The 22,928-nt window shown below is 43.4% G+C and overlaps 1 protein-coding gene across 1 annotated transcript in view; it reads left to right on the top strand.

Annotated features, from left to right (window-relative positions):
- Window positions 1–22,928, top strand: part of LOC110524943 (fibrillin-2) — a 322,130-nt gene that overhangs the window by 153,987 nt on the left and 145,215 nt on the right. Inside the window, exons 31-43 of the mRNA XM_036976697.1 lie at window positions 336–461; window positions 1,521–1,643; window positions 3,159–3,281; window positions 4,872–4,997; window positions 5,757–5,879; window positions 7,249–7,371; window positions 8,433–8,591; window positions 9,141–9,209; window positions 17,599–17,724; window positions 18,982–19,107; window positions 21,039–21,191; window positions 21,306–21,377; window positions 21,755–21,880. Of these exons, the coding sequence (XP_036832592.1) occupies window positions 336–461; window positions 1,521–1,643; window positions 3,159–3,281; window positions 4,872–4,997; window positions 5,757–5,879; window positions 7,249–7,371; window positions 8,433–8,591; window positions 9,141–9,209; window positions 17,599–17,724; window positions 18,982–19,107; window positions 21,039–21,191; window positions 21,306–21,377; window positions 21,755–21,880 (1,575 nt within the window). The remainder of the gene's footprint in view (window positions 1–335; window positions 462–1,520; window positions 1,644–3,158; window positions 3,282–4,871; window positions 4,998–5,756; window positions 5,880–7,248; window positions 7,372–8,432; window positions 8,592–9,140; window positions 9,210–17,598; window positions 17,725–18,981; window positions 19,108–21,038; window positions 21,192–21,305; window positions 21,378–21,754; window positions 21,881–22,928) is intronic.

The raw sequence follows: 22,928 nt of genomic DNA, 5'->3' as shown, positions 1-22,928 counted from the left end.
CTCCCGTCCCCCCGCTCCTCCTCCTCTTTCCTCCTCCCGTCCTCCTCCTCCTGCTCCTCCTCCCGCTCCTCCTCCTCCTTCCTCCTCACGTCCTCCTCCTTCCTCCTCCCGTCCTCCTCCTCCTCCCGCTCCTCCTCCTCCTTCCTCCTCCCGCTCCTCCTCATCCTTCCTCCTCCCGTCCTCCTCCTCTTCCTCCCGCTCCTCCTCCTCCTTCCTCCTGCTCTTCCTCCTCCTCCTCCTTCCTCCTCCCGTCCTCCTCCTCCTCCTTCCTCCTCCCGTCCTCCTCCCATCCTCCTCCTCCCACTCCTCTTCGTCCCCCTCTCCTCCCTCTCCAGATGTGAATGAGTGTGACCTGAACGCCAACATCTGTATGCACGGCGAGTGCGAGAACACCAAGGGATCGTTCATCTGCCACTGTCAGCCTGGCTACTCAGTCAAGAAGGGAACTTCTGGATGTACAGGTGAGAGAGAGTCAAATCTCCCTGCCACAATATCTAAGCCAATAGGACAACATTGTTGATGAACATTCGCAAATCAACTTGATCGGAGGTACACAACACAGTCCCCGCCTCTCGTCATGAGCTGTCCTGCCGTTACCAAGAACCACATGCTGGATTTGTATCAGGGTCGTTGGAAATTTCAGAGTAGCGTCCATTAAGTGACCTTGAAAAAATGTTTTAATAAATGTAGAATTTATCGCCCTTGCGTGCACATTTTCGTCTATTAAGAACCAACAATGTGCTACCTTTTTGCTAACATCTTTTCAGACGAATCTCACAGAGTTCTATCTAACCGGGTCGAGCAACAACACAGCTGTTGCTGCCTGCAACAGGCTGACAGAAGTGGCTGAGAACAAACCTAGGCTACTGCAGATAGCTAGCTATATGGTGTTATTCAAGCTGAGGTCAATCAATTAATGCAAACAGACATTTTGATTAGTTAGCTAGCTAACTTTAGCTAACGTTGAAAGTCAAGCAGCTAGTCTCTGTATCTAGTTAGTGAACAGGCAAAGAAAGGTAGCTAGTTATGTTTGTTTATAGAAGGTTTTTACACAATTAACTTTAGCCATTAGCTATAGCTTGTTGAATAACCTTCAGGGTATTTGGTACATATGAGTACCAAAATAAAGATGTAGAGTGTTGGAACTCATTAAATTAAATAGTCTTGTATTCAGTAAAGTATTTGAATGGATGCCGAGAGTGTGCAAAGCTGTCATCAAGGCAAAGGGTGGCTACTTTGAAGAATCTCACATCTATTTTGATTTATTTAACACTTTTTTGGTTACTACATGATTCCATATGTGTTATTTCATAGTTTTGATGTCTTCAACTATTATTGTACAATGTAGAAAATAGTACAAATAAAGAAAAATCCTTGAATGAGTAGGTGTGTCCAAACTTTTGACTGGTACTGTAAATCAACATTAATCATGGATTTATTGAAATTGATTAGAGTAAATATGTCTGGCTTCTGTGAGATGTCCTGTATTGGAATTACTGAATGTCACTCCTTCTGTGTAGACATGGATGAGTGTGAGATCGGGGCTCACAACTGTGCCGTCAACGCCAACTGTATCAACACCCCCGGGGACTTCCACTGTTCCTGTCGTGTCGGCTGGGTGGGAAACGGAGTCAACTGTATAGGTAGGAGCCCCCAGCCTCCAACCTCCATCTGCTCAGTCCATACTCTGAATGTACACACTTTCCACTGGCTCAGATACTAGACAAAAAAAAGGAACTGTATCTTGGGGAAAAATAAATAAATCATGATCAATCAAATCAACTTCTCTGCAAAACACAAAATACATTAATGGTTGCAAATGTATGTTCAGATCTTCGATCTTCATCAGAGCCTTGACAGGGATTCAGTCGGTTTCTGGCAAACTAGCTACTGTATGGCCCTTCAAACATCTTGCACTAGGCTGCTAGCTGGAGCAGGTTTGCTCAGCTGGTCTAGCATGGTTTGCCATAGCAACTGGTGCGTCATAGCTACCGAGAGCGGAGTGATTTTTTTCAGAATTAGGAGCTAGTGTTAGGCGGATGGGCAAAATCTAGATTTTTAGAGATCAGTTCCACGTCCTTTAAAACATATCGGTTGAGGGACGAGCGTGTCGTAGGAGTGACGCCGTCTGACGTGAGACAATGATTGGCTAATTTATACAGTCAGCATTCCTTTTGAACTGTGAATCCAGGTAGAAAAGAGGTTAAAATAGGGTTCAAAGGTCAGATGAACACAACAATCAACACAATAGTCATGTTGAGTGCAAGGATTCAATCCCCTTTCATAAGCAGAAGACTACTTGATCATATTCATTGCATGGAAATTACTTTTTGCTTTTACCCCACTCCCCGATACACACATACAGCTATGGATCAGTCAGCTATGATGCAGTCAGCTATGGATCAGTCAGTTATGGATCAGTCAGCCATGTTGCAGTCAGCTATGGATCAGTCAGCTATGGATCAGTCAGTTATGGATCAGTCAGCCATGTTGCAGTCAGCTATGGATCAGTCAGCTATGGATCAGTCAGTTATGGATCAGTCAGCCATGTTGCAGTCAGCTATGGATCAGTCAGCTATGGATCAGTCAGTTATGGATCAGTCAGCCATGTTGCAGTCAGCTATGGATCAGTCAGCTATGGATCAGTCAGCTATGGATCAGTCAGTTATGGATCAGTCAGCCATGTTGCAGTCAGCTATGGATCAGTCAGCTATGGATCAGTCAGCTATGGATCAGTGAGCTATGGATCAGTCAGTTATGGATCAGTCAGCCATGTTTCAGTCAGCCATGTTTCAGTCAGCCGTGTTTCAGTCAGCCATGTTTCAGTCAGCCGTGTTTCAGTCAGCCGTGTTGCAGTCAGCCGTGTTGCAGTCAGCCGTGTTGCAGTCAGCCATGTTGCAGTCAGCCGTGTTCCAGTCAGCCGTGGTACAGTCAGCCATGGGGCAGTTTGGAGCCTTGCTCAAGGCTCTGATACAATCCATTCTGGAAATTAATTTGTATTAGCTAGGATTCAACTCATGTATCGAAAATATAGCAAAATGAGAATGAATACTCTTTCTATACGGAAATTGGTTGCTAGACATTTTCTGATTGGACCGATTTGAACTTGGGTAGAGCCCTAGCCCAGTGGTGAGTGTGTGCGTGTGTGTGTATTGTAGATATGGATGAGTGCACCAATGGGACAAGCCACTGCAGTGCCAACGCCAAGTGTCTGAATACACCCGGCTCCTACCGCTGCGCCTGCGCTGAGGGCTTCACTGGAGACGGCTTCACCTGTTCAGGTAACACACTCACACTCTGTCTACACTGAGTATACCGAACATTAAGAACACCATCCTAATATTGAGTTGCATCCCCCCTTTTGCCCTCAGAACAGCCTCAATTCATCGGTGCATGGACTCTACAAGGTGTTGAAAGCGTTCCACAGGGATGCTGGCACTTGTTGACTCCAATGCTTCCCACAGTTGTGTCAAGTTGACTGGATATCCTTTTGGTGGTGGATCATTCTTGATACACACAGGAAACTGTTGAGCGTGAAAAAACCCAGCAGCGTTGCAGTTCTTGACACAAACCGGTGTGCCTGACACCTACTACCATGCCCCGTTCAAAGGCACTTACATCTTTTGTCTCCCCTTCATCTACACTGATTGAAGTGGATTTAACAAGTGACATCAATAAGGGATCATAGGTTCCACCTGGATTCACCTGGTCAGTCTATGTCATGGAAAGAGCAGGTGTTCTTAATGTTTTGTACACTCAGTGTATATTACCGTGGTAACCGTTAAACAGCTGCAGAGAGTTGGCTTGTCCGTATTGTCCATGCTACTGTTGGTGTTCATGTCATAACCAGTGTTAGGTACTGTTATGTACTGTGTTCTAGTAATAACCAATACTAGGTCCATATATTTTCACATTCAGTTAATTGAATTCTCTTAAATGCTTTATTTGTAAATAAATAGATGTTTGTGTATAGTGACTTAGTAGAGGCTTTTAACCAAAGCAACACATTCCTCCCCGACCCTCCAAACCTCTAACCCTCTGACCCTCTGACCCATGGATCATCAACACATTCTAACTCTCTGACTCTCTGACCCTCTGACCCAGGGATCATCAACACATTCTAACTCTCTGACCCTCTGACCCAGGGATCATTAACACATTCTAACTCTCTGACCCTCTGACCCCGGGATCATCAACACGTTCTAACTCTGTAACTCTCTGACCCTCTGACCCAGGGATCATCAACACGTTCTAACTCTCTGACCCTCTGACCCTCTGACCCCGGGATCATCAACACGTTCTAACTCTCTGACCCTCTGACCCTCTGACCCCGGGATCATCAACACGTTCTAACTCTCTAACCATCTGACCCTCTGACCCAGGGATCATCAACACATTCTAACCCTCTGACCCTCTGACCCAGAGATCATCAACACATTCTAACTCTCTGACCCTCTGACCAAGGGATCATCAACACATTCTAACTCTCTGACCCTCTGACCCAGGGATCATCAACACATTCTAACCCTCTAACCATCTGACCCAGGGATCATCAACACATTCTAACCCTCTGACCTCTGACGCTCTGACCCAGGGATCATCAACACATTCTAACCCTCTGACCCAGGGATCATCAACACATTCTAACTCTCTGACCCTCTGACCCGCTGACCTCTTAACCCTTGAACCCAGGAATCATCATCACATTCCAACCCTCTGACCCAGGGATCATCAACACTTTCCGACCCTCTGACCCATCTCAACCATGGATGTATGAGCATTGGCCTGTATAACAATTCAATGTCCTTCTCCATCACTGAATTGTCTTGAAGATATGATGTTAACCCTGTTTGATCCCCATGTGGTGACAGACGAGGATGAGTGTGCAGAGAACGTGAATCTGTGTGAGAACGGCCAATGTCTCAACACCCTGGGGGGTTACCGCTGTGAGTGTGAGATGGGCTTCACCCCTGCCCCGGACAGACGCACCTGCCAAGGTGAGTCCCTGGCACCTGTCCCCTATCTATCTCACAGTCCATTCATAGAGTGTATAGCAGCTCCGGGGTGAAGTTTCCTCTAGGTACAGCTCTAGGATCAGCTTCCCCTCCCACTATCATAACCTTAACCATTAGAGGGGAAAATGTTAAACTGATCCCAGATCAACGTTGTACAACCTGTACAAGAAGGTTTGTGGCAAATACATAACAATACCAAGTACAATACTACATTTCCCCTAAGGGCGTCATTGGGAACACGAGTGCAATGACATACTGTACACCCTCAAAATCAAATCAAATTGTATTGGTCACGTTCACATGGTTAGCAGAGTGTTATTGCGTGTGTAGAGAAATGCTTGTGCTTTTAGTTCCCGACAGTGCAGTAATATCTAACAAGTAATATCTAACAATTCCAACAACAACTACCTAATACACACAAATCTAAGTAAAGGAAGGGAATAAGAATATATACATATAAATATATGGATGAGCGATGACAGAGCAGCATAGGCCAGATGCAATAGATGGTATAAAATACAGTATACACAATACAGTACGAGATGAAGGATGCAAGATATGTGAACATTATTAAAGTGGCATTGTTAAAGTGACTAGTGATCCAGTTATTAAAGTGGCCAATGTGTGTGTACTTTGGACATGCAAAATATGAATAACTGCATATATACATGAAGATCATTTCCATTAATAAGTAAAAAGGTAAATGTGTTGATTGCGTTGTCTCCTGCCGATTCTCTGCAGACATTGACGAGTGTACCTTCCAGAATATCTGTGTGTTTGGCACGTGTAAGAACATCCCCGGCATGTTCCGCTGTATCTGTAACGACGGCTATGAGCTGGACCGCTCCGGAGGCAACTGTACAGGTATGACATGACCGTCTGACCGTCTGGCTAGCTGGCTCAGGCTGGTTGGCTGGCTCTGACTGGCTGGCTAGCTGGCTCAGGCTGGTTGGCTGGCTCTGACTGGCTGGCTAGCTGGCTCAGGCTGGTTGGCTGGCTCTGACTGGCTGGCTAGCTGGCTCAGGCTGGTTGGCTGTCTCTGACTGGCTGGCTAGCTGGCTCAGGCTGGTTGGCTGGCTCTGACTGGCTGGCTAGCTGGCTCAGGCTGGTTATCTGGCTCTGACTGGCTGGCTCGCTCTTGCTGCCCCGGCTCTGGCTGGGAGGCACTGGCTGGCTGGCTGGTTGGCTGGCTGCCCCTCTGTCTATTCTTCAGTCTACCAATCTATCTCACCCACGTTACGACTGTTTTAGTCAATCAATCTGTCAGTCTGTCAGTCAGTCTGTCAATCTGTCAGTCAGTCTGTCAGTCAGTCTGTCAATCAGTCAGTCAGTCTGTATTTCTGTCTGTCTACCTTCCTGTCTGTCTGTCCATCCTTCCATCTATCTTCCCGTATAGCCTTCTGTCCCTCTCTCTGTTTACCCATCTGTGTGACCAGGTAAGGTGACTGAGGACACATGTCTGATCGTCCCACTAGCCCCAGACTAACTCTGATGTCATCCTCCTAAACCAGCAGTGGAGGTGGATCCTATTCCCGATGTCGTGCTCCACCAAATAGGGAGTAGGGTGCCATTTTTGGAAGCAGGCTAAGCAGTCTCTGTTCTGCTCCAGATTAGATGAAATGACCTTTTAACCTGGATGCGCTCCTTTATGGGGTGTCAGTGCAGTCTGAAGTGGATGGGGGTTGAAGGTTTAAACTGGTAGAAGAATGGTGAGGTTTACAGTGGCAGGATCTCTGGGGGGTTTCTGAATACCACCACCCACCATGATTTGTGGTTTTCATATTTCCATAGTTTTCCAACATTTTGATGGGGAGATTTTTTCTTTTAGTGGTGTCAAAGTGCCAAGTCTCATGGAAGCTGCTGTACAAATCATTAATGATCATTGGGGATCGTAGTATATCATATTTCATATTATATTTATAGCATATTTATATTTATTGTTTGAAAAGTCTTTGAAAAGTGAAAGCTTTTTGTGTGTGTGTGTGTGTGTGTGTGCGTGCGTGCATGCGTGTGCGTGTGTGTGTGTCTGTGTCTGTGTCTGTGTGTGCGTGTGTGTCTGTGTCTGTGTCTGTGTGTGTGTGTGCGTGTGTGTCTGTGTGTCTGTGCGTGTGTGTGTGTGTGTGCGTGTGTGTGTGTGTGTGTGTGTGTGTGTGTGTGTGTGTGTGTGTGTGTGTGTGTGTGTGCGTGCGTGCGTGCGTGTGTGTGTCTGTGTCTGTGTGTGTGTGTAACCAAGACGTGGACGAGTGCCAGGACCCCATCAACTGTGTGAACGGGCTGTGTGTGAACATCGACGGCTCCTACGAGTGTAACTGTCCTCCGGACTTTGAACTCAACCCTACAGGGGTGGGATGTGTAGGTAAGTTATTACAAGCTCATTTTATTTTTTCATGGCAAAACGTTTTAAAAACATTCTCAATTGCGTGTCTTAATGCAGTGTTTCCCAACTCTGGTCCTTGAGTACCCCCGACAGCACACATTTTTGTTGTTCCTCCAGATAAATTATACTAATTGAGGGCTTGATGATTCGTTGACAAGTAGAATCAGATGTGTTTGTCCAGGGCTACAACAAAAATGTGTTCTGTTGGGGTTACTGGAGGACTGGAGTTGGGAAACACTGCCCTACATAATGTGTACTGTTGGGGTTACTGGAGGACTGGAGTTGGGAAACACTGCCCTACATAATGTGTACTGTTGGGGTTACTGGAGGACTGGAGTTGGGAAACACTGCCCTACATAATGTGTACTGTTGGGGTTACTGGAGGACTGGAGTTGGGAAACACTGCCCTACATAATGTGTACTGTTGGGGTTACTGGAGGACTGGAGTTGGGAAACACTGCCCTACATAATGTGTACTGTTGGAGTTACTGGAGGACTGGAGTTGGGAAACACTGCCCTACATAATGTGTACTGTTGGGGTTACTGGAGGACTGGAGTTGGGAAACACTGCCCTACATAATGTGTACTGTTGGAGGACTGGAGTTGGGAAACACTGTCCTACATAATGTGTACTGTTGGGGTTACTGGAGGACTGGGAAACACTGCCCTACATAATGTGTACTGTTGGAGTTACTGGAGGACTGGGAAACACTGCCCTACATAATGTGTACTGTTGGGGTTACTGGAGGACTGGGAAACACTGCCCTACATAATGTGTACTGTTGGGGTTACTGGAGGACTGGGAAACACTGCCCTACATAATGTGTACTGTAGGGGTTACTGGAGGACTGGAGTTGGGAAACACTGCCCTACATAATGTGTACTGTTGGGGTTACTGGAGTTGGGAAACACTGCCCTACATAATGTGTACTGTTGGAGGACTGGAGTTGGGAAACACTGCCCTACATAATGTGTACTGTTGGAGGACTGGAGTTGGGAAACACTGCCCTAATGAACCCTCCTCCTCTCTTGTGTACCAGACACACGTGTGGGGAACTGTTTCCTGGAGCATGGACCCAGGGGTGACAGGCGGTCCTGCAGTGTGGAGGTGGGAGTGGGAGTCAGCCGCTCCTCCTGCTGCTGCTCCCTGGGGCGTGCCTGGGGAAACCCCTGTGAACTCTGCTCCGCTCCCAACACCAGTAAGACTCTGTTTGACTATGTGATTGTTTATTTAACTTCCTGTATCGTTGCGTGTGTAGAGGCTCAATGAAGAAAAGGAGGGAATAGTGAGAATAGTGGTGTCGGGCAAAAACTATTATTTCATTCCTTTATGCACAGGCTCACACACTCTTATAACGATACACACTCACAACAGTGCTGTAGTCGTTCTGAGTAGGTTAACAAAGTATGCATTTAGATTTACAATATTATATATTATGCTCGTACACAAACAGGTTAGTCTGATTTGGCTAAACCACCTCACTACGGTTTCTGAATTCAGTCAGTTCTACATTACAGTTCTCACTACTTGTTCAATGATTGGTCCTGTTACATTCAAACCGTTTGGCTGTGTTTACACAGGCAGCCCAATTCTGATATTTTGCCAATAATTTGTATTTTTGGCTAAAGATCGGAATTCGGGCTGCCTGTGTAAATGGAGCCTTTGTTACTCAACAACAGACAAAATGGAAACTATACTTGAAGTGTATACCCCATATGAGTGTACTGATATGAAGTGTGTTCTGCAGCGGACTATAACACACTCTGCCCAGGAGGAGAGGGTTTCAGGCCCAACCCAGTCACCATCATACTAGAAGGTAACCATCCGCTTACTAAAATAGATCTCTGGTAAACTACTTTAACTATGCCTTGCATACTGTACTGCATAGGTGCAGAAAAACAATTCATAATGCATGCTCTCTTTTCATTTGTATTGGTATTTGGTATTTTATCAGGATCCCCATTAGCTGATGCAAAAGCGGCAGCTACTCTTCCTGGGGTTCACACAAAACATAATACAGAATTACATATTACAGAACATCATTAGACAAGAACAGCTCAAGGACAGAACTACATATGTTTTTAAAAAGGCACACTTAGCCTACATACCAATGTATACACACAAACTATCTAGGTCACATGGGGGAGAGGTGTTGCTTTATCTGTTTTTTGAAACCAAGTTCGCTGTTTATTTGAGCAATATGAGATGGAAGGAAGTTCCATTCTATAAGGGCTCTGTATAATACTATACGTTTTCTTGAATTTGTTCTGGACCTTGGGAACTGTGAAAAGACCCCTGGTGGCATGTCTGGTGAGGTAAGTGTGTGTGTCAGAGCTGTGTGTAAGTTGACTATGCAAACAATTAGGGATTTAACACATTAACGTTTCTTGTAAAAATAAGTGATGCTGTCAGTCTCTCCTCAACTCTTAGCCAAGAGAGACTGAAATGCATAGTATTTATATCAGCCCTCTGACTACAATGAAGAGCAAAACGTGGCTCCCTGTTCTGGACCAGCTGCAGCTTAACTAGGTCTTTCCTTGCAGCACTGGACCACACGACTGGACAATAATTAAGATCAGATATAACTAGAGCAGGACTCGCTTTTTGGAGTGTGGTGAAAAAAAGCTGAGCATCTCTTTAGTACGGACAGACTTCTCCCCATCTTTACAACCATTGAATCTATATGTTTTGACCATGACAGTTTACAATCTAAGGCAACACCAAGTAATTTAGTCTCTTCAACTTCTTCCACAGCCACACCATTCATTACCAGATTCAGCTGAGGTCTAGCACTTATTAAGGAATGATTTGTACCAAATACAATGCTCTTAGTTTTAGAGATGTTCAGGACCAGTTTATTACTGGCCACCTATTCCAAAACAGACTGCAACTCTTTGTTAAGGGTTTCAGTGACTTCCTTAGCTGTGGTTGCTGATGCGTATTGTCACGCCCTGACCTTAGAGATCCTTATTCTTCTCCATGTTTGGTTAGGTCAGGGTGTGACTCGGGTGGGAAATTCTATGTTTTCTATTTCTTAGTTTTTTGGCCGGGTATGGTTCCCAATCGTTGTCTCTGATTGGGAATCATTTCTTAGGCAGCCTGTTTTCCACCTGAGTTTATGGGATCTTGTTTTCTGTTTAGTGTCTGTGTCTGACAGAACTGTGCGCTTTCGTTTTCACGTTTGTTATTTTGTTTGGGTGTTTTTGAATATTCAAATCATGAACACTTTCCACGCTGCGCCTTGGTCCACTCTTCATTCTACAAATGAGAGCTGTTACACGTATATGGTTGAATCATCAGCATTCATGGACACGCATGCTTTGTTTAATGTCAGCGGCAGGTCATTGGTAAAAATAGAAAAGAGTAGAGGGCCTAGAGAGCTGCCCTGCGGTACACCACACTTTAAATGTTTGACATTAGAGAAGCTTCCATTAAATAAAACCCTCTGAGTTCTATTAGATAGATAGCTCTGAATCCACGATATGGCAGAGGTTGAAAAACCATAGCACTTAAGTTTTCTCAACAACAGCTTATGGTCAGTAATATCAAAGGCTGCACTGAAATCTAACAGTACAGCTCCCACATTCTTCTTGTTATCCATTTCTTTCAACCAATCATCAGTCATTTGTGTCAGTTCAGTACATGTTGAGTGCCCTTCTCTATAAGCATGCAGACAGTCTGTTGTTAATTTGTTTACAGAGTAATAGCATTGTATTTGGTCAAACACAGTCCTTTCCAACAGTTTTCTAGGAGCTGGCAGCAAGCGTATACAGTTGAAGTCAGAAGTTTACATACACTTAGGTTGGAGTCATTGAAACTCATTTTTCAACCACTCCACACATTTCTTGTTAACAAACTATAGTTTTGGCAAGTCGGTTAGGACATCTACTTTGTGCATGACACAACTCATTTTTCCCACAATTGTTTACAGACAGATTATTTAACTTATAATTCACTGTATCACAATTCCAGTGGGTCAGAAGTTTACATACAGTAAGTTGACTGTCAATTGGAGGTGTACCTGTGGATGTATTTAAAGGCCTACCTTCAACTCAGTGCCTCTTTGCTTGACATCATGAGAAAATCAAAAGAAATCAGCAAAGACCTAAGAAGAAAATTGGAGACCTCCGCAAGTCTGGTTCATCCTTGGGAGCAATTTCCAAACGCCTGAAGGTACCACGTTAATCTGTACAAACACAATAGTACGCAAGTATAAACACCATGGGACCACACAGCCGTCATACCGCTCATGAAGGAGACGTGTACTGTCTCCTAGAGATGAACATACTTGGGTGCGAGAAGTGCAAGTCAATCCCAGAACAACAGCAAAGGACCTTGTAAAGGTGCTGAAGGAAACAGGTACAAAGGTATCTATATCCACAGTAAAAACGAGTCCTATATCAACATAACCTGAAAGGCCACTCAGCAAGGAAGAAGCCACTGCTCCAAAACCCCCATAAAAAAGCCAGACTACGGTTTGCAACTGCACATGGGGACACAGATCATACTTTTTTGAGAAATATCATCTGATCTGATGAAACAGAAATAGAACTGTTTGGCCACAATGACCATCGTTATGTTTAGAGGAAAAAGGGGAGACTTGCAAGCCGAAGAACACCATCCCAACCGTGAAGCATGGGGGTGGCAGCATCATGTTGTGGGGGTGCTTTGCTGCAGGAGGGACTGGTGCACTTCACAAATAGATGGCACCATGAGGAAGGAAAATTATGTGGATATATTGAAGCAACATCTCAAGACATCAGTCAGGAAGTTAAAGCTTGGTTGCAAATGGGTCTTCCTAATGGACAATGACCCTAAGCATACTTCCAAAGTTGTGGCAAAATGGCTTAAGGGACAACAAAGTCAAGGTATTGGAGTGGCCATCACAAAGCCCTGACCTCAATCCTATAGAAAATGTGTTGGCAGAACTGAAAAAGTGTGTGCGAGCAAGGAGGCCTACAAACCTGACTCTGTCAGGAGGAATGGGCCAAAATTCACCCAACTTATTGTGGGAAGCTTGTGGAAGGCTACCCAAAATGTTTGACCCAAGTTAAACAATTTAAAGGCAATGCTACCAAACCCTAATTGAGTGTATGTAAACTTCTGACCCACTGGGAATGTGATGAAATAAATAAAAGCTGAAATAAATCAGTCTCTCTACTATTTTTCTGACATTTCACATTCTTAAAATAAAGTGGGGATCCTACTAAGAAAGGACATTTTTACAAGTATTTTCCATGTATTAAATGTCAGGAATTGTGAAAAACTGAGTTTAATGTATTTGGCTAAGGTGTATATATACACTTCTGACTTCAACTGTCGGTCTGCTGTTAGAACCAGTAAAGGCCGCTTTACCACTCTTGGGTAGCGGAATGACTTCTTTGGCTCCAGGCCTGAAGACAAAGACTTTCCTCTAGGCTCAGATTAAAAATATGACTGATAGGAGTGGCTATAGAGTCAGCTACCATCCTCAGTAGCTTTCCATCTAAGTTGTCGTTATTGATAATTAACAATCATTTTTCCACCTCTCCCACACTAACTTTACAAAATTGAATAAGCCATCTGATTCGATGAAAGAGGGAGTTGAATTTGTCTTTCTGCCCATAATTTCATTTGAAGTACTCCAAAGTGTTTTTCCCTCATTCTTTATATCGTTGATCTTGGCTTCATAATACAGTTTCTTCTTCTTTGTGTTGAGTTCAGTCACATAATTTCTCAGTTTGCAGTAAGTAAACCAATCAGATGTACAGTAAGTCAGCCAGTCAGATGTGCAGTAAGTCAGCCAGTCAGATGTGCAGTAAGTCAGCCAGTCAGATGTGCAGTAAGTCAGCCAGTCAGATGTGCAGTAAGTCAGCCAGTCAGATGTGCAGTAAGTCAGCCAGTCAGATGTGCAGTAAGTCAGCCAGTCAGATGTACAGTATGTCAGCCAGTCAGATGTACAGTATGTCAGCCAGTCAGATGTGCAGTAAGTCAGCCAGTCAGATGTGCAGTAAGTCAGCCAGTCAGATGTGCAGTAAGTCAGCCAGTCAGATGTACAGTATGTCAGCCAGTCAGATGTACAGTATGTCAGCCAGTCAGATGTGCAGTAAGTCAGCCAGTCAGATGTGCAGTAAGTCAGCCAGTCAGATGTACAGTAAGTCAGCCAGTCAGATGTGCAGTAAGTCAGCCAGTCAGATGTGCAGTAAGTCAGCCAGTCAGATGTACAGTAAGTCAGCCAGTCAGATGTGCAGTAAGTCAGCCAGTCAGATGTGCAGTAAGTCAGCCAGTCAGATGTGCAGTAAGTCAGCCAGTCAGATGTGCAGTAAGTAAACCAATCAGATGTGCAGTATGTCAGCCAGTCAGATGTGCAGTAAGTCAGCCAGTCAGATGTACAGTAAGTCAGCCAGTCAGATGTGCAGTAAGTCAGCCAGTCAGATGTGCAGTAAGTCAGCCAGTCAGATGTGCAGTAAGTCAGCCAGTCAGATGTACAGTAAGTCAGCCAGTCAGATGTACAGTAAGTCAGCCAGATAGATGTGCAGTAAGTCAGCCAGTCAGATGTGCAGCCAGACTTAACAGCCACTTCCTTTTCCCCCCCATCTCTTTCAACCAGACAGTTTTTCAATTCTTCATCAATCCATGGAGCCTTAACAGTTCTAACAGTCAGTTTCTTAACAGGTTCATGTTTATCAATAATTGGAAGAAGCGATTTCATAAATTCATGAAGTGCAGCGTCTGGATGCTCCTCATTTATCACATCAGACCAACACATATATTTAACATAGTCCACAGAAGAGTCACAGCAAAATGTTTTGTATGATCTCTTATAGAACTATTTTAGGCCCAGCTGTTGGAACTTTGTCTTTACTGGATATATTCACAATAGTCACTATATAGTCAGTATATTGTGATCACTGCATCCAATGGGTTCAGATACAGCTTTAGAACAAAGTTCTACCGTATTAGTAAACATGTGATTGATACATGTGGATGATCTTGTTCCTGTAGTGTTTGTAATCACCCTGGTAGGTTGATTAATAACCTGAACCAGATTACAGGCACTGGTTACAGTGAGAAGCTTCCTGTTGAGCGGACAGCTTGATGAAAACCAGTGAATATTCAGGTTCCAAGAAAGTAGACCTCTCTGTTTACATCACATACACTATCAAGCATTTCACACATATTATTTAGATACTAACTGTTAGCACTTGGTAGCCTATAGCAACACCCCAAAAGGAAAGGCTTTAGATGTGCCAAGTGAACCTGCAACCACAACACTTCAATAACACTTGACATAAGATCTTCTCTAAGCATTACAGGGACGTGGCTCTGAATATATACAGCAACACCTACCCCATAAGCATTCCTGTCTCTTCTATAGATGTTATATCCTTGTATTGCTACTGATGTATCATCAAATGAATAATCTAAGTGAGTCTCAGAAATGGCTAGTGTATGAATGTTATCTGATGTTAGCAAGTTATTGATTTCATGAACCTTATTTCTAAGGCTACATATATTCATATGGGCTATTTTCAGCCCTTTCCTGGGTAGTTTATCAGAGAAAAACAAAATATTGAAAAGAAATGACAAAGCAAGAGAAAAAAAAAATATTCAGCAGTCCATTAATCAATTTGTGTGTGTGTGTGTGTGTGTGTGTGCGTGTGCTACAGGGTTGAGGCTATGAACCCATAGGCTTGGCTCTCTCATCCCTTCCAGACTTCTGGGAGGGAGGGTGGACAATGAGTCTGTCGTAGAGGATGTACGCAATGTCCCCACACGCTCTGGCAGCTTTCATGGCTGGGATCAGTTCTTTCCTCTTCTGGCGCACAGCTTCAGGATAGTCCTCGTTGAGGAAGATATATGTTCCTCTCAAGTTCTTGGCTCTTTCCAGAACAGCTACATTGTCTTTGAACCTCAGGAACTTGACCACTATCGTCCTGGGCCTGTCACCTGGGCCGGTGGTTGGTTTTCGAATCCTGTGGGCGCGCTCCACCTCAATCTTCCTGTGGTCCATCTTCAATTTCTCAGAGATCATTTCCCTCACTTTGTCCTCCATCCAGGTCTCATGTGGAGTTTCTGCAATTCCGTCCACAACCATGATGTTTCGCCTTGATTGTCCCTCCAGATAGTCTGATTTATCTGTCATTGTTATCATGGATTCACACACAGAACTGATGTCCTCTCTCAATGACTTCCAGATTGCTGTCATCTTGCCGTTCTCCTGTTTCAACCTGTTTCAACCTGTCGAGCTGACCCTGGGAGAACTGCAAACTATTCTTCAGGTCCTGGACCTCTCTGGTCAGGTCATCCATTCTTTTATTAGTAGAATCCACAAGTATTTGGACAAAACACTTGAAACTATTTTCTTGTTGTTGTAACAACTGCTTGTTGGTCTCTTTTTATTTCTTTAAAAGATCCTTCACGTGTGATAGAGAGACACCACAGGCACTGTCCTCAACGGTACTCCTGCCGGCGCTTAGGTCTTTGTCATGGTAGCTAGCAACGTATGTTAGGCTGTTTTACCCCTGGCAGTTCCAGAGAGGACAGGTCACGGGGAAAATTGAAAACAACAAACAGCAGGGATCTAGACAGCCACAAACCCGGGACAATCTGCGGTCCCAGCCACAATGGCTAACCGCGTTGCGGGCTGCGTTCAAGAACAAGCTCTTTTAATATAAATCTATATGATCAATCTTTTGCAAGGATTTGTAATTTTAATACAGTTTTGGTTGTAATATCATGTAGAGAAAACAAAAACCTTTGATTCTGATTCCATTGATAAGAGTCTGGAACCTAAACCTTTGTTGATACCATCTGTAAGGCTCAAATCCTATAACTGACTTTTTTGCACAGATCTTCCATTGACATCGACTCATGATTTGTGCAAATGTCAAACTAGGATTTTTGGGATGTTTCTGGAATCTTGGGATGTTTCGGATGTTTGGGATTATTGGGATGTTTCTGGAATCTTGGGATGTTTGGGATCATTGGGATGTTTCTGGAATCTTGGGATGTTTGGGATCATTGGGATGTTTCTGGAATCTTGGACTCTTTCGGATGTTTGGGATTATTGGGATGTTTCTGGAATCTTGGGATGTTTGGGATCATTGGGATGTTTCTGGAATCTTGGACTCTTTCGGATGTTTGGGATTATTGGGATGTTTCTGGAATCTTGGACTCTTTCGGATGTTTGGGATTATTGGGATGTTTCTGGAATCTTGGGATGTTTGGGATCATTGGGATGTTTCTGGAATCTTGGGATGTTTGGGATCATTGGGATGTTTCTGGAATCTTGGGATGTTTGGGATCATTGGGATGTTTGTGATCATTGGGATGTTTGTGATCATTGGGATGTTTGAGATCATTGGGATGTTTGGGATCATTGGGATGTTTCTGGAATCTTGGGATGTTTCGGATGTTTGGGATTATTGGGATGTTTCTGGAATCTTGGGATGTTTCGGATGTTTGGGATTATTGGGATGTTTCTGGAATCTCAGGATGTTTGTGATCATTGGGATGTTTGAGATCATTGGGATGTTTGGGATCATTGGGATGTTTGGGATCACTGGGATCATTGGGATGTTTGAGATCATTGGGATGTTTGAGATCATTGGGATGTTTGGGATCATTGGGATGTGTGGGATCATTGGGATGTTTGGGATCATTGGGATGATTGGGATGTTTGAGATCATTGGGATGTTTGGGATCATTGGGATGTGTGGGATCATTGGGATGTTTGGGATCATTGGGATGTTTGGGATCATTGGGATGTTTGAGATCATTGGGATGTTTGAGATCATTGGGATGTTTGAGATCATTGAGATCATTGGGGTGTTTGGGATCATTGGGATGTTTGGGATCGTTGGGATGTTTGGGATCACTGGGATGTTTGGGATCATTGGGATGTTTGGGATCATTGGGATGTTTGGGATCACTGGGATGTTTGGGATCATTGGGATGTTTGGGATCACTGGGATGTTTGGGATCATTGGGCTCATTGGGATCATTGGGATGTTTGGGATCATTGGGATGTTTGGGATCACTGGGATGTTTGGGATCATTGGGATGTTTGGGATCACTGGGTTGTTTGGGATCATTGGGATGATTGGGATCATTGGGATGTTTGGGATCATTGGGATCATTGGGATGTTTGAGATCATTGGGATGTTTGGGATCATTGGGCTCATTGGGATCATTCTGTAATCTTGTTTTGTCTTCTCCTCCAGACATAGATGAGTGTTTGGAGCTGCCAGGCCTGTGTCAGGGAGGAAACTGTGTCAACACGTTTGGCAGCTTCTCGTGTGACTGTCCTCCTGGCTACTACCTCAACATAGACAGTCGCATCTGTGAAGGTGAGACACCATGCCATTTAACATCCCCTTTCAATCATCTGTGAAGGTGAGACACCATGCCATTTAACATCCCATTCAATTATCTGTGAGGGTGAGACACCATGCCATAATAGTGATAATTCACCCTGACTGCTCATTTTTGTATAGCTTACATTATTTTATTTTTAAAAATATTTTTTACATACTGTAAAGTGTTTTAAAAAAAAACTTAAATCACTAAACACAGCAGGCACTTGTTAGACAGGCTTCTATTTGAGCCTTGCTTCTGTATCGTTAATGCACACAGCTTTGCTAATTTGAATAGTTTATTGTTAAATTCCAGCATTCACTTCCTGCATTTTAATACATATCTTCATTTCCTGCACTGTGTTATCGTTTACACTCTGTGTCACGTTTCTTTTGGCTTAAAAACTTTTACTTGACAGAGTAATTATTCTCCTCTTTGACTGTGGATTTTTCGGCAGTTCTTACTTTCGCCCCAATAGAGTGATCGGATGATTTTTAGGGATCTGTTGACTATTTTTGTGCTTGCCAGTTAACTAGCAGTTCTCAGCTGTTAGCAGCCAATGGCTAGCAGTTCTCAGCTGTTAGCAGCCAATGGCTAGCAGTTCTCAGCTGTTAGCAGCCAATGGCTAGCGGTTCTCAGCTGTTAGCAGCCAATGGCTAGCGGTTCTCAGCTGTTAGCAGCCAATGGCTAGCAGTTCTCAGCTGTTAGCAGCCAATGGCTAGCAGTTCTCAGCTGTTAGCAGCCAATGGCTTGCGGTTCTCAGCTGTTAGCAGCCAATGGCTAGCAGTTCTCAGCTGTTAACAGCCAATGGCTAGCAGTTTCTTACTAGCGATAAAAACGGATGATTGTCATCATTTTTAGAGTCATTATTGAATTATTTAATGTAACAGATCAAACATGAAACCTTTTTAACAATTCATGGTAATTCATGGTAACCTCATAAACAATTAATTTAGACCCTGTGTTTATTTTAAACAGATGTTTTATTTTCTAAAATGTGTGCTATTAAAAGGGACAGGCTGCTCTATTTGAGTCTCAACGTTTAATTGAAGTTTTACGATAAATAAAAAAAATTATATATCATATACCGTAACGGTGTAACCTGATTTTTAAAAAAAATCCACATACGTTCTAATAGTGGGCTCAAAATATAATGAAAACCAACTATGAGCAACATAACTAAAACACAGCATTAGACACCAGGTTTTTTTCATCAATACCATGAACTGATCACCTCTGTGACCCTGCAGACATTGACGAGTGTGTGGTGAATCCTGTAATCTGCGGTCCTGGCACCTGCTACAACACACTGGGGAACTACACCTGTGTGTGTCCACAGGATTACATGCAGATCAACGGGGGAAACAACTGCATGGGTGAGTGCTTCATTACACAACGTATAAATAAGAACAATATAGTATTTCAATGAGAAGAAACACGTTTATCCAAAGTCACTCACAGTCATGTGTTCTGTACACTCCAGACCTGGGTTTAAAGACTATTTGTTGGCCTTCTGTAGGCTCAGTTTGTAGGACATGGGGCTTGCAACACCCGGATAATGGGGTCGATTCTCAGGACCACCCATACGTAAAATGTATGCGGGTATGGATAAAAGCGTCTCCTAAATGGTGTATATTATTATATTATTTGAAATAATTTCAAACACTGTAGCTGTGGTTGATTGAGCATTCCTGGTATAGTCCCAAAAGGTCAAACCCCGCCCACCTGGCCCTCCAGTCAGGCTAGAGTAGTCTCCCTAGAAAAAAACACTCAAAGTATTAAAAATATTTAAAAGAGTAGATAAAAAGGAGGAAGGAAGCGCTGCTAAGGTACACAACAGTAGATGTTAGTAGACAGAATGTGCTAAGGTACACAACAGTAGATGTTAGTAGACAGAATGTGCTAAGGTACACAACAGTAGATGTTAGTAGACAGAAGCTGCTAAGGTACACAACAGTAGGTTTTGGTAGACAGAAGCTGCTAAGGTACACAACAGTAGATGTTAGTAGACAGAAGCTGCTAAGGTACACAACAGTAGATGTTAGTAGACAGAAGCTGCTAAGGTACACAACAGTAGATGTTGGTAGACAGAAGCTGCTAAGGTACACAACAGTAGATGTTAGTAGACAGAAGCTGCTAAGGTACACAACAGTAGATGTTAGTAGACAGAATGTGCTAAGGTACACAACAGTAGGTTTTGGTAGACAGAAGGTGCTAAGGTACACAACCGTAGGTTTTGGTAGACAGAAGGTGCTAAGGTACACAACCGTAGGTTTTGGTAGACAGAAGGTGCTAAGGTACACAACAGTAGGTTTTGGGAGACAGAATGTGCTAAGGTACACAACAGTAGGTTTTGGTAGACAGAAGCTGCTAAGGTACACAACCGTAGGTTTTGGTAGACAGAATGTGCTAAGGTACACAACAGTAGGTTTTGGTAGACAGAAGGTGCTAAGGTACACAACCGTAGGTTTTGGTAGACAGAATGTGCTAAGGTACACAACAGTAGGTTTTGGTAGACAGAAGCTGCTAAGGTACACAACAGTAGGTTTTGGTAGACAGAATGTGCTAAGGTACACAACAGTAGGTTTTGGTAGACAGAAGGTGCTAAGGTACACAACAGTAGGTTTTGGTAGACAGAAGGTGCTAAGGTACACAACAGTAGGTTTTGGTAGACAGAAGCTGCTAAGGTACACAACAGTAGATGTTAGTAGACAGAAGCTGCTAAGGTACACAACAGTAGATGTTAGTAGACAGAAGGTGCTAAGGTACACAACAGTAGGTTTTGGTAGACAGAAGGTGCTAAGGTACACAACAGTAGATGTTGGTGGACAGAAGGTGCTCTTTGATAAAAGGGGTAAATTGGTCATCAAAAAGAAAGGAGGACCAAGGCACTCTACATATAATTAATTAAAATGCCTTTATTTGTATGGCATGTTCAATGGAAACAAAAGTTTAAAAAACTCTTGACTCGTTTCGGGTGCATGGCCTTCGTCAGGGAGCACTTGAACCCAGGTCTGGAATATACCTCATCCTGATTCCTCATGCTGCAATAATATAAACTCATTAATTAATGTAACCTACTTTTTTAATTTTAATTATTACATGACGTTTCAGTCATTTAGCAGACTCTCTTATCCAGAGCGACTTCACAATCAGTGCATTCATATAAATAGATAGGTGAAACAACCACATATCACATATGGCACATCGTTACATTACTAAAACCATAATCAAATCTATCTTAACCACGATCTTCTACTGGTCAACTGATTGTGCCACCGTGTTCCTTTAAATAAAAAAAAAACAGACATGAGAAAGAGCCTGTGCTACAGGAACTTCAACGGCACAACGTGTGAGAACGAGCTGCCCTTCAACCTCACCCACAAGATCTGCTGCTGTGCCTATAACGTGGGCAAGGCCTGGAACAAGCCCTGCGAAGCCTGCCCAACCCCCGGGACTGGTCAGTAGCACACGCATGCACGTATACACACACACACACAGACACAGACACACACACTCAGATACACAGCATTATTCATGGTAAAAAAGTGTTTTGAATGGCTTTGCTTTCCAGGTGACTATAAGACACTTTGTGGAAACATCATCCCTGGCTTCAAACTGGATATTGAAACTGGGAAAGCAGTGGGTGAGACATACTATTCTGCTCCTACTTAGTCAACTTGTATTATTTTTTACATGAACCACGTTCACTTCTGGTCCTAAAAAAAGTTATGGGGGTCTCCCGAGTGGCGCAGTGGTTTCGGAGGACGCACGGCTCTCGACGTTCGTCTCTCTCGCTCGACGGGAGTTGCAGCGATGAGACAAGGCTGTAACTACCAATTGGATGCCACGAAATTGGGGAAAAAAGGGTGCACATTTTTTTAATTAAAAAACAGTTATGTCACACAGTACATGCATCTGTCTATTCAGCTACTTGTAAGTGTAAGAACCATCTACAGTGTGACTTAACTTTAAGTAAAGATATGACAGATTTGTTAAAATTCGGTTTGCTTCCTGTTTCAGATATTAATGAGTGCAGAGAAATTCCAGGTATCTGTGCTAGCGGGGTCTGTATCAACCAGATAGGGAGCTTCCGCTGCGAGTGTCCCACCGGCTTCAGCTACAACGACCTGCTGATCATCTGTGAAGGTAACGTTGAGGAAACATTCAGTCCCTAAAGTTAGGTACTAGAATAGCTGAAGAAACACCTGATGTAACGTCAGATAGGACTATAGAAACACCTGATGTAACGTCAGGTACGACTATAGAAACACCTGATGTAACGTCAGGTAGGACTATAGAAACACCTGATGTAACGTTGGATACGACTATAGAAACACCTGATGTAACGTTGGATACGACTATATAAACACCTGATGTAACGTTGGATACGACTATAGAAACACCTGATGTAACGTTGGATACGACTATAGAAACACCTGATGTAACGTCAGGTATGACTATAGAAACACCTGCTGTAACGTTGGATACGACTATAGAAACACCTGATGTAACGTTGGATACGACTATAGAAACACCTGATGTAACGTTGGGTACGACTATAGAAACACCTGATGTAACGTCAGGTACGACTATAGAAACACCTGATGTAACGTTGGATACGACTATAGAAACACCTGATGTAACGTTGGATACGACTATAGAAACACCTGATGTAACGTTGGATACGACTATAGAAACACCTGATGTAACATTGGATACGACTATAGAAACACCTGATGTAACGTTGGATACGACTATAGAAACACCTGATGTAACGTTGGATACGACTATAGAAACACCTGATGTAACGTTGGATACGACTATAGAAACACCTGATGTAACGTTGGATACGACTATAGAAACACCTGATGTAACGTCAGGTACGACTATAGAAACACCTGATGTAACGTTGGATACGACTATAGAAACACCTGATGTAACGTTGGATACGACTATAGAAACACCTGATGTAACGTTGGATACGACTATAGAAACACCTGATGTAACGTTGGATACGACTATAGAAACACCTGATGTAACGTTGGGTACGACTATAGAAACACCTGATGTAACGTTGGATACGACTATAGAAACACCTGATGTAACGTTGGATACGACTATAGAAACACCTGATGTAACGTTGGATACGACTATAGAAACACCTGATGTAACGTCAGGTACGACTATAGAAACA

The sequence above is a fragment of the Oncorhynchus mykiss genome, chromosome 5, assembly GCF_013265735.2.
Source record: "Oncorhynchus mykiss isolate Arlee chromosome 5, USDA_OmykA_1.1, whole genome shotgun sequence".
Taxonomy (NCBI): domain Eukaryota; kingdom Metazoa; phylum Chordata; class Actinopteri; order Salmoniformes; family Salmonidae; genus Oncorhynchus; species Oncorhynchus mykiss.
Note: the sequence above shows the minus strand (reverse complement) of the source record. Positions and strands in the feature narration are given on the sequence as shown.